Raw genomic sequence first — 16099 nt, forward strand, 5'->3', positions numbered from 1 at the left:
CAGCTGGAGTTCTCAGTTTCCTTTATTCAGCGTTCAGCTTACAGGTAGATGGCTTCTGGCACGCCCAAACGCCTCGTAGCCTCTTATATAGGCAACTCCCGGGTAATTGTGTTACTTTTCCCGCGCCAGCACCCGCGCATGCGCACGGCGCTGGCGACAGCCTGTCTGGTCCCGGGCAGCTTTGCACCTGCCCGGGACTGCCTGCAAACGCCCGAGCCGTTTGCAAGGCTCGGGACATAACAACTACATTTATCAGTGACAAGAAATCCCTTATGGATGCTTTGCTGAAAAAAGAGGGAAACAAACTTGTAATTTATAAGTTTGAAAAGTAGAAAGGGGAGCTTATGGAAAGAAAGAAATTATGATGTAACCTTAACAAAAAAAGGTAAAATATAAATGCATTTATAACCGCTGTCAAAAAGATCAGAAGCTGCTTCTTTATAATCTTTTTCTTTTTTATTCACAATTCCTCCTTCCTTGGTTTCTTTTCTAACATTTGTATTTTTTAAAATCTTGTTAAAATATCAATGAAAATTATATTTTTAAAACTTGTGCATTTTCTTCTTCTCGCCCACTGTGGCTTTTAATGTCCTGTGACAACATATTCAGATTGCGCACTTAGCTATTTTGAGACATGTGTTTCAGTTTCTGCTGTTCTCCCATTTGCCTACTATAGTGTGAGCAGAAGGTGCTCCTTAGGAAGTCACGATCCAATAACATTGTAGAGACAGTCTTTCTGATAATTAAGAACTGGGATGTTGCTAAGAATTTATCCAGGAGTCTCCCTGGAGCACCATTTGAGATTTGACTATTTTTCACTGGAGGCTTTTAAGAAGAGATTGTCTGGAATGGTATAGGACAGTGATGGCGAACCTATGGCACATGTGCCAGATGCAGCACGTGGAGCCCTCTCTGTGGGCACGCGCCATCCCCCCAGCACACATGGTCTCTAAAAGTTCACCATCACTGGCCTAAGGCCAGCCAGCCTGGAGCCGCCATTAGGGAGCCCACCATCCTACCCGCCAGAGATCCCCTGAATCTCCCCCAACCCTGCCCGGCTCCCACAGGTGTCCTTCCCCATAAGCAACATCAAGGTGGCCATGCCCACCCAATCTGCCATGACTACTGCAGCCACACCCATCCAGTAGCCATGCCCACCCAGTTTGCCAAGCCCACTGTAACTGCGCCCGCCGAGTGGGCCACACCCACCTGGCACCCGGCGATACATAAGTGGGTTTTGGGTTGCAGATTGGGCACTCGGTCTCTAAAAGGTTTGCCATCACTGGTATAGGATCTCCTCCTTCAGCAGGGATTGGACTAGATTCTAGAAGACTTCCAAGTCTGTTATTCTGTATTCTTTTCAGATTCTCTGCATTTCATTTCATTGGTTTTCATTTCATTGCATGGGAACAGGGGTGGAAATTGTGATGTTGCTGATACTAAGATATGTGTTTCTCAGCTTTGGTAATTTGCTTGTGGAGCAATATTTCTCAACCTTAGCAACTTTAAGGCATATGGACTCCAGCCTGTTGGGAGTCCTTGTTTATAAAAGTCTCTTTTACAAATCCAATATACTATAGTAAAATTATCCAAATCCCTCTTCTGGTTTGTTGTTTGTACATCTCTTTTAAGAGATCAGCCAGTTTCATTTTTATGTCCAGTGTAGCATCTTTTTGCATATTGTTTTTGTAGCTTGTCACTTTTAAATCTATTTCCAAATCAGTCTCAGTCTTGTGTGGCGAAACTTGTTCCTCTTACACAAATTCTTTTAAACATAGTCCATCTACAGAGGCAGACATTCTTAAAATAAACTTCTAGGTCTGTTATTCAAAAATATCCTTCAATATATCCAATGTTAAAGTTTTTTGCTCCATTTTGAATTTAATACTTAGTTCCTTCTGATTGCCTTTAGTGTCCAACCTTCAAAGTCTCAGCAATCAATTTTATTTAAACTGAATTCAAAACAAAAGGATTTTCCCACATGAAGGATTCTTACTATTCAGAAATCTTCTTTCCAATCTATCTGGATCTTTAGTCCATTTGTAACTTTCCAGAATCAAAGTTCCAATCATCCTTTTGCTGTTTATTTCAAAAAGAGAAAAAAAGTCCTTAAAGTTGTATTTAAAACTTATTTCACTAAGAATTGAAGGAAACTCATCCAGTGCTGTTAAACCTTTCAATTCGAAGATTCCAAATAGCTGAAAGGGGTTAATAAATATTAGGGTTTGTTTATTACACATTAATGTTTAAGTTAAAAAACATTTTTGAAAGTGATTAGAAAAGGAAATATAAGACCCAGGGGTCTTCAAACTTGGCCTTTTTATGACTTGTGGACTTCAACTCCCAGAATTCCTCAGCCAGTGTGCCTGGCTTAGGAATTCTGGTAGTTGAAGTCCACAAGTCATAAAAGGGCCAAGTTTAAAGACCCCTGTGCAACCCAATCTTTAAAGACCTCATCCCCCAGAGCTCTGAACTTACTGATATCTTGCAGATTCCTCGTGAGAATCAGCTGTCTGGAGAACTTTTTGGTGATCTCAAGTCTTCTCCTTGTCTAGAGAGGAATTATAAAGAGCTGTTCTACTCACCAGTTCCCTGTAGACACACCTGGATTTTTGTATGCACAGGAAGAAATTCCCACACCCAAATAGCATGTTAGAATTTCCAGATTTAACAAACAAGATAGGAAACTGTGAAATTTTTTTTTTATAAATAAGCTTGTCCACTGATTAAAACATGTAAAGTCCAGTTCAGCTTTTTAGCTTTTAGCAGCTCAGCTCAGTCTGAAGAAAAAAGCTTAAAAGGGACTGTGGTTGGTTTCCTTTTTTTCTACCACTGAAAGATTTTCTGTTTTGTAAATACTATTCACTAAAAATTGACACTTCAAAATAATTTCAAAAGATGCAATTCTAGAGGTTGGGCGAACAGTTGGCAGTGATGTTCATCTACATTGTTTTCCCCTCAAATGAATATAACATTTTTTAGAAATCAGATTTCAGATTATTTAGCAAGCTCAGAACTAAGAGTGTGGAGAAATTGGAGAAATTGTTTCCATTATTCATACCTTGCCTCTCAAAAGAAGAAGCCTCTCGGAACTGTGTACAAGCAATAGAAACGCTATTAAATCAAAATATAATGAAATATTATTTAAAAACAAGCTAACATCCTGCATCCTCCCTGTAAGGCAATTGGTGTTAACGGTCTTGCATGTAGCAGGGAGAATAAATTGCAAATGAAACAAGTTTGGGGTGGTGGCTTCCTTTCCTTCTCTTTTTGATTTATTCCTACAGGGCAATTGAAATTAATGGCTTGTGTGAGGATGCTCAGCTCAACAGGCTTCTCAGGTTTTTATCTGGTTTTCTCCCAAACAAGGAAGTTTCTGGAATATTTGTATGTTGCTGCATACAGGTTTCATCCAGCAAAATTGCTATTTAAATGTATTAATAAACCACACTGAATGTGCAAAATCTCCAAGCAAATCACATTTTGGTTTATCATGATGTATGGACCTACCCTGAGGTTTTGCTTGTCTGAACCACAAACTAACTAATTTTACCTGAGAATGAGGTAGAATCAGCTAGTTTGATTAATTTATTATTCATAAAATAATAATAATAATAATTATTATTATTATTATTATTGCATTCACCCATAAAGGAGCCTCTGGATTTGAACCACTGGATTGTGGTTCATAATTGTGTGAATCAGGAATAATTGGAACACTCAATTAAAACATGGTCCAGTTGGTTAATAATAATAATAATAATAATAATAATAATAATAATAATAATAACTCGCCATTAGTCAATTGCAAAAGGCGGCCTTACTAGGAACTGCTTCCATCCTGCGACCATATCTGTAATACCATCAAACATCCACATCTGCCTATCCCAGGTCCTTGGTGAGGATCGATAGGTAGACAAAAATGCCAAGTCCATCATCGCTGACAGTGCGATGATGATTATTATTATTAATAATAATAATAATAAAGTTGGAAGAGACCTTGGAAGTCATCTAGTCCAACCCCCTGCTCAGGCAGGAAACCCTATACTATTTCGGACAAATGGCTGTCCAGTCTCTTCTTTAAAACTTCCAGTGTTGGAGCATTCACAGCTTTTGGAGGCAGGTTGTTCCACTGATTAATTGTTCTAACTGTCAGGAAATTTCTCCTTAGTTCTAGGTTGCTTCTCTCCTTGGTTAGTTTCCGTCCATTGTTTCTTGTCCTGCCTTCAGGTGCTTTGGAGAATAGCTTGACTCTTCTTTGTGGCAGCCCCTCAAATATTGGAACACTGCTACCATGTCCCCCCTCGTCCTTCTCTTCATTAGACTAGACACACCCAATTCCAGCAACCGCTCCTTATATGTTTTAGCCTCCAGTCCCCTAATCATCTTTGTTGCTCTTCTCTGTACTCTTTCTAGAGTCTCAACATCTTTTTTACATCGTGGTGACTAAAACTGGATGCAGTATTCCAAGTGTGGCCTTATCAAGGCATTGTAAAGTGGTATTAATACTTCACGGGATCTTGATTCTATCCCTCTGTTAATGCAGCCTAGCACTGTGTTGCCCTTTTTGGCAGCTGCAGCACACGGCTGGCTCATATTTAAGTGATTGTCCACTAGTTGTCCACGATCAAGTGACATTGGAACATTAAAATAAAATTATAAGAAGTTATTTAGGCCATTGAATTGATAGTCAATATAGGTATCAGAATTACAGCATCCCTTTCCAGTCTCTGCCTGAACTTATCCAAGAAAGAAGAAACGACTACTCCAAGTCTTCAAGTTACAGAAAGTCTCCCTGGCCACAAGGGCTAGAAGGCAGCAGAAGGATTCATCTCAACTTTGGACCCTGGAATTGCCAAGGCTGTTGTTCTTTTTACCCAAATTCAGGCAGTGAATGTTGGAGTATGGCTGACTTTGCCCAACATACATAACCAGAAACTTAGGAACTACATTCATATAACATGCAAAGTTTGATTAAGCTTGTTGTCTTTTTGGTGACCTTAAGATGGAAATCCAGCCTGTTTGGTTAATCTGGAGCTCAATGTAGTGTCTGAATCCAGAAAGTAGGATCATTCAATAACTCAATTAAAGGATATGAATCTAAGCCAATGCAAGATATGGTCATTTCCCCTAAATTCTGAGCAGACTTTTACAATCAGCTTTTCTTCTTTCCACACCCTTGTTTGGCCAACCATCTCTTCCTGCCCCAAACAACTCCCACACTTTTGAAATCTAAGCTGAAGCACCACCCTGGAGAGGTGGTGAGGCTCCTATTCGCCGGCTGCATTCATTTAAAAGGGAAGGTGTACTACATGCTAGGAAAAGTTAGAAAGAAGAGAGTCACGATGGGGAGGCTGGTCTTTTTACTTCACTTATGTGCCTGGACTTTTGGTTTCGGTGAGTGTTTGGTTGAGGAAGGGTGATTTTTTTTTTTTTAATGAACAGCTTCTGTAGGTAAAACATTCTTTGCTTTAATACTGATATTTGTGGGTGGAAAATTCAATGCATTTGCTTTGCTGCTTTCTGCGTAGCTGGGCTCCTCTCCTTCAGTTGGAGAGGTGGGGTAGACAAATTGCTACATCACTCTGCAAAATGTGAGAACTGCCATGGCATTAATAACCAAAAAGAGAACTACCCAAACACAAGAAAAGAGTATTCGCAGTTTGAGGGTGGAAACCACAAACTTTGCAAAAGTACATAGAAGATTACAAGAAATGGCAAAGAAGTCTCTGACAACGCCTCTTATAGGGTTGGAACTGTGTTCATACAATCTGTTTGAACTACCCATGTCTAGTTATGTTGTGTGAATCAGACTCTGTCCTGTCCCAGGTCTGACACACACAAAGGAGTACAATTCAAGGCTTTACTTGATGTTAAGAAATTATAGCAGCGGCAGGCAGGGTGTGTAGGCAGATGTGCACACAACCTCAAACTGTCCCAGATCACTTGGATACTTACAAGCAAGATCCCATTGGTGCACATTCCAGAGATCATAGAGTTGGCATAGTTTGCCAGCCAATCCAGCTTCAAAAGCACAGAGTTTTCACAGGAAAGAGTTTAGGGCATAACAGACAGAGAGTTCTTATCTGTAATGGATGGTTTGTCTGTGGTGACGATAAAAGAGACCCCACCAAGTGCAAGGAGTCACTGGTGGGAACCCCCTTGACTGGCAAGGAGCCTGAAGATCTGTTCTTCACTTAGCCCCGTAGGACTGGGAGGAGCTCCTGGATCAAATCCCTCATATTCTGCTGCTTCCAGCTGGTCCACAGGCTGTGCTGTCCGATCAGGCTGAGGTGTTTCCCTGATGCTCTCTGGGGCAGGCTGCTCTTCCACAGGGTCCTCCGAAGTCACCCCCTTCTCAGACACCTCAGAGTCAGAGCTGGCCATGACAGACCATGGGGTTAAGTCACAGTTCAGGGTGTCCTGCAAAGAAAACTCTTCTTCAGGGTTGGGGTAGACAAGAATAAATCATTCCAGCAATCAATAAATACATGATTATTCAGGTAGAGCTTTTACAAATTAGCTGTATGCTTCTCCATAGGTACAAAAAGTCCCATGCCTATTGTAATTTGCAGCTTTGTGATGATCTAGCATGCATGTATCTGGCTTTGTTTACATGTAATAGATCAACTATGACATATACATAGTGCCTTGCAATTCGGGTATAAACCTCAAGTAGTTTTAAAGTACCAGAAACTGTCATAGAGGAAGTTGTACATCCAGTAGTAGGATTCAGCCAGTTTGCACCAGTTCGGCAGAACCAGTAGCCCAGGCCCAGAACGGACTTAGGGAAGCAGCATCCACACAGAGAACCGGTTGTTCACATATTTGAATCCCACCACTGGGTACATCTTATGATTGAATCTAGATCTCTCAAAAGGTGACAGTTTCATTGTTAAAGATTCTTGAGTTGTATTGGGTAGTATTGTCAGCTTTTTTTCCCTAAAGATTAAACTGCCTTGCACAGCAAGTTAAACTCCAAAAGATGTAATATTTCCTAGCAGTAGGAGAAAGAACTATATCTATTTTACTCCCACCTGTTGCAATGGATAATACAGGAAGTTCTGGCTTAGTAACTGCCTTGGCTAGTGGCTACATTTCCAGTAGTGTTGAAAAAGTAACTTTGCAACCAATCTTCCCATTTATGATCGTCACAGGTTTGTAAAGCAAAGGAAAGCTGAAGGAAGAGCATAAGCACAGTTGTGATTTCACTTAGCAGCTGCTTTGCTTAATCCAGTTGCTGTTCCCAATTGTGGTCACTAAATAAGACTACTATAGATCTATGATTAGGACAACTATGAAGCAAGCAGGACTTTCTTGGTTTTCAATAGTCTAACTGCGATCTAGCATAATGCATGAACCCAGAGCGTCACTGAGCATACTTCTTGGCTAAGGAAAAACAAAAATATCCCTTAAAATAGGTATTCGATTAATATTCTTTATTCCAGCCCAACTAAGGATGATATCAGATTTAATTATTATAAATATCAGAAACACCCTTCTTTTACCCCAGGAATCAATTTCTCTCCAGTCTTTTGCTAAGTTTGGGGCCAGCTCAGGAATTTATCCAAACCAAAAGCATTTTTAGGCTCTTCTTTTGTCATTTGATTTGTTACTTTGCTTTTAAAAAATAATGCAAGATGCATAGCAAGATTAATTAAAAATGCAAGATGCATAGCGAGAGAAATATAGCTTCTCTTCATTTAATGAAGAACACTTTTGAAGATGGCATTCCTGGCTGATCTGCCATCCTTCGAAAATACTTTTAACATTTTCATTTCTTTTCCCCCGGCTTAAAGCGATGTACAGCTGACCATGCCAGAATACTAGTTTCTCCAGATAGATCAGCACATTCTCCCTGGTTTGGCTTTACGCTTTATGTAAAGTCCCAGCAAAACATGACTGTAGTAGGAACTGGGTGAGCAAAAAAGTGGGACTGACTTCTGACTTCCTAATGGCTTCCCCATTGACTTTCTTTATGGGAAGTTGGCAGGGATCATTGGAAATCACAATCACATGACTATGGGGATACTACAACAGCCACAGTTTTGTGAATAAAACTGGTCTGAACATTGTGGAAATTTCAATTCCGTAGAGTCAAGTGTCCTGGATTTTTTTTACGCATTCTTTAAATTAGCTGATGTTAGGTACCTTGATTCAAAAATTATTGTGACATAATCTACCTTTTGAGCTAACTTGAGATTACAAAAAGACAAATGGATAAATGTAATGAGAATTTTAGCTGTTAACGGTGTGTGTGCATTTTAAGGCAGTCCCAACAGTCTTGCTGAGCAATTGCCCAGATACCGACCAGTATTTGTGATATTAAGAAAGTTCAAACTATTTCTTTCCACTTGCCAGTCTTCAGATGTATTGACCAACCTTGGCTGGCTATGACAGGAGATGGTGTTTCAATCAACCTGAGATCACCAAGTTGGGAAAGGCAGTGTTAAAGGATTTGACCCGGAAAGACTCTATGCAGCTGTTTACATTAGACAGCAAATGCACCTAAGTTGGTTTCATGGATTAGATTCACACATTGCATTAAGTCATGGTTTGCTTTTCTGTAGCTAATTGAATAAACTCCAATAGCTGAGTTCACCAACAGACAAAATAAAAAAACCAAATTATGACTTCGAGTATTGTTGGAATTCAGGAATTGGCTTTCCTTTGTTTGGGATTATTATAATTATTGACCAAAAGTTCACATTTTGTGGGTGGCCATTAGACAAGTTTGAGTGAACTAGGCAGCTGTAGTGGTTTGTCAACCATAGTTTACGGCTTAATGTATTTGCAGACCCAACTGCAAACTGTAGTTTATTTAATAAACCATGGTTAACAAGCCTCACCTGAGGATCCAAGCGTAATTATCCCATCGACCATCTATCTTAGTACTAACCAAAAGCTAAACTACTCCATTTTGTGCTAATGCAAACTGTGAACTTGGACGTTGTCCAATGTGGCAATCTAGCTTTGAGCCTGATCTGATTGACGGGGACATAGTCACTGTGGTTCCCAGTTAGTTCCTGATAAACGTTTCCCCAAATCCAACCCCCACAGAGCCATAGGTAGTAAACCATTGTGCAATCACTGCATAAAACAAGTCTCTGTTTCCCCTCTGGTTTCTTTTAATGCGTGGAGCTGTTCCTCCATCAAAATTTGCTTAATTATTGGGTTATTAGCAAGCATGTGCTCAATTAAGGAAGGCAGACTTAAGGTGTAGCAAATGGCAGCACATTAGCATAATCAGTCCTCACTCTCTATTAAATGTCTTGTTGCTTAAGACGGCTATATAACGCTGCTAATATCTGGAATCTGCCACTTTCTGATGCTTTATAGCTGATCAGAGATTTTTGTTGTAGCCCTAATGTTAGGAGGTAGTTTAGCTCGGTTTTACTAAGCTATGGGGAGGGAGGACCTCTGCTGTTAAAAAACCGATATAGCAACCATCTTTAATAAGCCCACTTGGGTTAAATTGATGAAACCACATCCAAGTTGAGCTTGACTCCTAGTGATTTTGTCAGCAAGATTGTACAGTTTCCCCTGGCAACAGAATAAAAGGGACCTGACACTGGCTTCTTTCTGGGTTTTTTTTCCAACTTTCCTATTAAATTTACAGCCCTGGAATTTTTTGATAGTTTCCCGTTATGTTATTAAACAGGCAAACCTACATACTTTTTGAACTGTTGTTGGTGTTCAGTCACTTGGCTGTACTACTGCTATGTAAGCCTGCCAGAGGAGAGGTTGCTTTTAAAGAAAAAGAAATGGAACCTGTCTTTTAATTCCCCTTGCTGGCTGGGGAATTCTGGGAGTTGGAGTCCACCTGTCTAAAAGCTGCCAAGGTTGAGAAATATTACCATAGATGAACACGGCATTCTTTCTCCAAATGAAAGGGGAATAACAGGAAGTGTTTTCTGCAACAATCTGTTCACCTGTTCCATAAATATGCGCAGAATTTCTGATCATTTTTGGCCACCAGGTTGGCCTTTAAATACAAAGATGAGTAGCACTTCCCAACCAATTATAAAAAAAACCTCACATTGCTGGCTTATGGTGGCCACTGAAGTATTTAATTTAAATGCTTGAAAATGCTGATACTCTGTGAAGTTGATTACAGACTTAGCTGGAACTCTAAAAGCACCCTTTCTTGTTCCTATTTTGGCTTGACAGACTGGCCCAGCCAGAGTAACCCTCCATGCCAGTCTGGTTCTTTCAAGTTAATTTAATTAACAACCACAAACTGCAACTCTCGCAGTCGTTCATCCAGTTTTGCTGGGAACTAGAAGCAAGAATCTGTGGGAGGACAAAGACGTGCCAATCAATCCTGGACAATTGTGCATTTTTTTTATTTTTTTTTTTTGCCATTCCAAGGTTGTGGGCATCTGTACATGATAGTTTTAAGCTACTGAGCCATCTCCAAGGCATTGTGGAAACTGAAATTCAGGAAGTGCCAATAAGTGCTCAGGATTTTTGTTTTTGCAAAGGTACAATTCCAAAGATTCTCTTCTCTAAAAATTGGTCCAACAAAAAGCATCAGAGAAGACCTGGTGAAATTCTAATCATTGGAACCAATTCTGAGAAAAGGAAAAAAAACCCCACAAGTTCAGCACCATAAAACTCATATAAACACAATTCATATGATTGAGAACACTCATGGTAATAATAGTCTATCCTTTTAGCTGATTTCATATCAAGCCTTCCTCTCCTTTAAACAGGTTGTTGTTCTATGCCGGTCTTGGACTGAAATGGACTTTGAGTTTAAACACTGACATGAATTGAATGAATCACAGTCCTGATAGCCCCAGATGTTTTGGATGCCTATTCCTAGAACTCAATTGTCCCAATACAAACCTATGACAAGCTTACATTTTTAAATTGGTTAGTAGGAACTTGTTCTAATATGGTTGGCTATGCTGTAGAGAGCACTTCTGTTCAAATTGCCTTTAAGAAGGTGACAGATGTGTATGATCTTGACTCCTTATAGGGGGGAGAGAAATTTGTATTTTTCTGACCAGTTTTAGGGAATTCTGGAACATGGCATTCATCTTGCCTCTGTCTTCTGGCTGGCTGGTGGACGTCCATGCTTGTCCTTCCCAAGGTGTCTATGGCATGGATGCACAACCTGGTTCAGGAAGAGGACTGTGTGAGGGGTTCTTGGTGCTCTCTTGGTTGTTTTATTGCAGATGTTTCATTACCCACACTAGGTAACATCATCAATGCATTGGGCAAGGTCTCTAGCATTATACTCTAAAAACCAAAATGGAGCCTGTACCAAGGAAGTGAGGCAAGGACAACAATGACATGGAATTGCTTTCTGCTAGAATTAAAATTAAGAAAAGATGATGCCTTTCCACAAATTTAATAGCATGCTCTTACTGTCAGATTAAAAATTAAATTTCCAGAGCTTAAACATCTAAGGTTTGCAGAGTTTCCAGTGATCATGGAGGCATGTTTCATATGCTTTTCCTGCTTCTATCACTAGATTACTTTCACCTGAGCTAAATCGCACTGAATTAGGTGATACTCAATTCTGAGGAAGCAATTTAAGATTTGTGTTGGAAAACGGAATTAAACACAGTACTTGACTGAAACTGCAGCTGCATCTTGCCTTATGCTATAGAACCTACAAAGTATGAAACACCTTTTAACATTTGAGACTGGGATAGTTATCCTTGATCTGTAAAGTCCAGGAGCTTGGAAGAAACAGAGACTGGGAGCAGATCCCTTCCGTTCTATCACTGATGTTTTGCCCATTCTTAAATGATTTTGGAATCAGATCTTATTAGGGACTCATTTGATCCATTTCATAATGACCTCCATTCAATTCTCAACCATTTCTCTGCTTATTATAAATAATAGGTAGCTCCTGTTGTTATAATAATAAGGGATGTGATAGCTCAGCAGTTAATGACGCTGAGCTTGTCGGATGGAGAGCTGACAGCCTGGGTTCAAGACCTGAGTGCTGTGCGATGAGGTGAGCTCCCGTTACTCGCTCCAGGTCCTACCCACCTAGCAGTTCAAAAGCATGGCAATGCAAGTAGATTAATAGGTACCCCTTTGGTGGGAAGGTAACAGTGTTCTGTGTGCTTTTGGCATACAGCCATGCTGGCTACACAACCACAGAAATTGTCTTTGGACAATGCTGGCTCCCTTGGCCAAGAAATGTAGATGAGCACTGTGCCCTAGAGCAGGGGTCCCCAACCCCGGCCCGTGGACTGGTACTGGGCCATGGCCTGCCAGCAACCAGTTCGCCCAAACAAGCAAAGTCCCACACACTCTCCGGTCCGGAGAAAAACCTTTCTCCACAGAACCGGTCCCTGGTGCCACAGCTGGTAGGGAAACCTTTGCTTTATCTCCTAGCAAGTTGCACAAGTAAAATTAATTGTCCATAGTTATGAAATACAATGTATTTAGCAATGTTGGAAAACTCAATTGCTCTGAAGAAAAAGAAAGCCAGCGAGAACACAGAATGAGACTCTTTATTTTTTATTTTTTGCTTTGAGCAAGAATAGCTGGGTTGAAAAAAATGTGGGTTCTGTGAGTATGGCCATCATCACATGGTTGGGTTAAATGTTGATCCATTTAAAGTTGAATATTTGTAATGTGGTTTAGACTGGAGTAGACTAGGAAATTGGGAAAAAAAAACTCTCCTGGAGAAAAAGCAATGGCAAACCACTTTGTATTGCTGCCAACAAAACAACATGCGTATCTGTCAGGGAAGACCAACTGCCTAACAGTAACCCAGAATGCATATCATTATTATTTAAAGTGCATTGCTGGCTTCTCTTCAGTGCCTAAGCTAAGTGCTGGTGCTTAACCACTAATTCCTTTCAAACTTAGAATCTATATATTTTAAATATTATTTTTCCAGATCAACCCACCCCTTTAGTAACATTTCTGCAGGTGTGTGTGTGTGTGTGTACATCTATGGGTGCCCTATAGTTGGAAATAGATAGCAATAGCACTTAGATTTATATACCGCTCCATACAGCTTTACAACACTCTCTGAGTGGTTTACAAATGTCTGCATATTGCCCCCAACAATCTTGGTCCTCATTTTACCAGCCTTGGAAGGAAGGAAGGCCTCGAGCCCCATCAGGATTGAGCTCCAGACTGTGAGCACAGTTTGCCTGCAGTACTGCATTCTACCCACTCCACCACCAGGGCCCTATACCAGTTGAAAAGAGGATATATTCAGTTATGGTGCTCTTTTATGAAACTTTCTCCCAAAACTAGATTTCCTATGCTGGTGTTAAGTAAAGAGTCTCAAACTGTTGATTTCTGTTGGATTCTTATTTCTGAGAGATTACGTTTAATATTATCTTTTAAATTTGTTTTAGTTTTAGCCTTTTAGTGTAGCTTGAATGTACGCTGCCCTAGTTGTTAAGAGCTGAGTGCTATTATAAAGCCTCTTATATAAGATGAGGAAATGTGTACTTATTAACATTGGGTGAGATCTTTGCACAGACAGAGCCAGCATAAGAAAAACAAAGGTTGTTGACACTTGGTTGCATAGATAGAGAATTTAAATACATGCAGGTGAAAATGAACAGCTGATCTGATCTGGTTGATTCACTGTTAGCTCAGTCTTGCTCACCTAGAAGGAATTTCTTTTTCCGTCCTGCTACGGTTTTGGCAAGTGTGTATGGTGATAGGGGAACAAGTAAAAAGAGAGGTTATAGAGAAATATAGGAGTCTGGGAGAGAGATAATTGCCTACGGATAATGGCCCCTTGCAAAACAGTTGTTCGGTGTGATGCCTATTTTTTTTTAATTGTCAGTGAAGAATCTTTTGATCTTCATAGAGCTGGAACGACATAACAAAGCAAAGGGAAAGGGGGAATTTAAAGTCAAATGGAGTGTATATATGTGTTTTTACATGTGTGAGAGGAAAACACCCTGGGGATTTTTTATTGCTCAGTGGTAAAACAAGACTTTTTTTTCCGTTCTTCTTAATGTTGTACATTTGAGAGTATATCATGAAAGACAATAGTCAACCAAATGAGATAATGCTGCACAATTTTCACTGAGGTGACCTTGACATATTCCAGGAAGTTTTTTTTTAATAAAAAGAATAACAGAATTGGAAGGGACCTTGGAGATCTTCTAGCCCAGTGATTCTCAACCTTTCTAATGCCGTGACCCCATAATACAGTTCCCCATGTTGTGGTGACCCCTAAGTGGGTGTGGCCACCAATAAGAGGGAGTAGGACAGCTAAGGAAAAGGGAAAAAAATGGCGGACAGCATGGTTTGGCGACCCCCGTGAAATGGTCATTCGACCCCAAATGGGGTCCCGACCCACAGGTTGAGAACCACTGTTCTAGTCCAATCCCATGCTCAAGCAGAAAACCCTATACCATTTCAGACAAACAGATGCCCAGACTCTTCTCAAACACCTCCATTGTTGAAGCACCCACAAATTCTGAAGGCAAGCCATTCCACTGATTAATTGTTCTAACTGTTAGGTAATTTCTCCTTATTTCTAGGTTGCTTCTCTCCTTGATTAATTTCCATCCATTGCTTCTTGTCTTGCCTTCATGTGGTCTGGAAAATAGTTTGACCCCCTCTTCTTTGTGGCAGTCCCTGAGATATTGGAACACTGCTATCGCATTTTAACTCCTCTTGTTCCTGTTAATATCTTGACTTATTTTTAAAAAATCCATAGCAAAGAGTCCAAGGTGTTGAGCAAAATTCCCTGGAGGTTGCACAAAGAAGAGGGTGGGGGTGTTCTGTCTCAGTATTTCAGTCCATCATGGTTGCCATAGCATCTGTTTAATTCCTTAAGTCTGGCTGTGAGAGCATCATTGTTCGTTAAGTGCAAAAAAATTACTAACTAGGGATGAATGTAGACTAATAGCTGGAAATGAAATAGATTGAAGTATTAGGGAACAAATGACAGTGGCAACCCATAACTGCACAAATACTTTTAGACTTTTTGACATGCTTAGCAGAAACAAATAAACTTATACTCAAGAATCTGGAAGCTTTGGAAAAGTGATACATTTTAGAAAATCCAAGAAGCCATTATGAAAAACTCTTAACAACTGCTGAATAATCAACTCAGGTTCTGCTTATAATAATTTCTTTTTCTCCCCAATCTTTGTAAAGGGATGGAAGCAAAAAAAAAAAAGTTTAGGTACTAGATATTTGCCATCTGTTCCTTGTTTTAGTAAAGGCCTAATGTTGCATCAGATTGTTCATATGTGACAATATGAAAACTTCCAATTCCACACTGAATAAACCTAATCCCAGGCTTTATGAGTGAGAAGCACTGAGATGGGTAGAGGTAGTTTTTAGCTTGAGCCACAGCTTGGTTGGTTGGTTGATTGGTTGGTTAGTTAGTTATTGCTGTCAATGTTGCTCTCAAATCCTTCAACAATTGAGAATCAAGAAACTTAGATATCTATCTGTAGATCCTCCATCACAACTTCTTTGCTCCAGTGTTGGAACAGAAAGTCCAAAAGTGAGAAGACAATAAAGGGAAGAAAGAGGAAAATGTATATTTGAATTACCAGGAAAAGTGCTGTCTTGGGGTAAAAAATGAAGGAAGAGCACATTGCCTTGAAACGCCAGAACTTACTCCTAATGGAACATGTGAATATCTCAACTGCTCAGCCTTGCCTGGGAATCAGTAGTAATCAAGAATATTTCATTTGTACCCGCTTCTCCCGTTCTGTGCCCAACTACTTTATACAGAGAGGACAAGAAAGCAAACAAGGATGGAAATGGATGCTGTAAGGCTTGTCTTCCTAGATGGTAGCAATTTATCTCTTCTTCATCAAGTAGCCTTGCTCAATTCTGCGGTGGTCATGGAAAATGCTGACTTTAAAGAAAGGATCAACTCCATTTTCTGGTTGTGTTGTCTTGTTTTTGTGATTTGGCCAGGGTTGTATTTTTCCAAGTGAAGTTGCTTAATAACAGGGATGAATCTTACACAAACTGATACGCTTTGAAGTCTCAGTCAAAAGGAGAGTACTCAACTCAACTCAATCTACATTGTCAAGTTTCACACAGTATTTGGACTAAGCTATAATGAGCTTGAGGATAATTTGTGGTTTGGTTTGTTGTAAGAATCCAGCCATTGACCCACCATATTGTC

At 40.0% G+C, this 16099-nt stretch overlaps 1 protein-coding gene across 1 annotated transcript in view; it reads left to right on the plus strand.

Moving 5' to 3' along the window:
- The first annotated feature begins 5301 nt into the window (after window positions 1-5301).
- LOC120304109 (digestive cysteine proteinase 2-like) overlaps window positions 5302-16099 on the plus strand; it is a 49653-nt gene continuing 38855 nt past the window's right edge. Inside the window, exon 1 of the mRNA XM_039334268.1 lies at window positions 5302-5397. Coding sequence (XP_039190202.1) covers window positions 5313-5397 — 85 coding nt within the window. The 5' untranslated portion in view covers window positions 5302-5312. The remainder of the gene's footprint in view (window positions 5398-16099) is intronic.

This window comes from Crotalus tigris, unplaced genomic scaffold, assembly GCF_016545835.1.
Source record: "Crotalus tigris isolate CLP2741 ecotype Arizona unplaced genomic scaffold, ASM1654583v1 scf7180000017628.32516253702:7417878, whole genome shotgun sequence".
Lineage (NCBI taxonomy): Eukaryota > Metazoa > Chordata > Lepidosauria > Squamata > Viperidae > Crotalus > Crotalus tigris.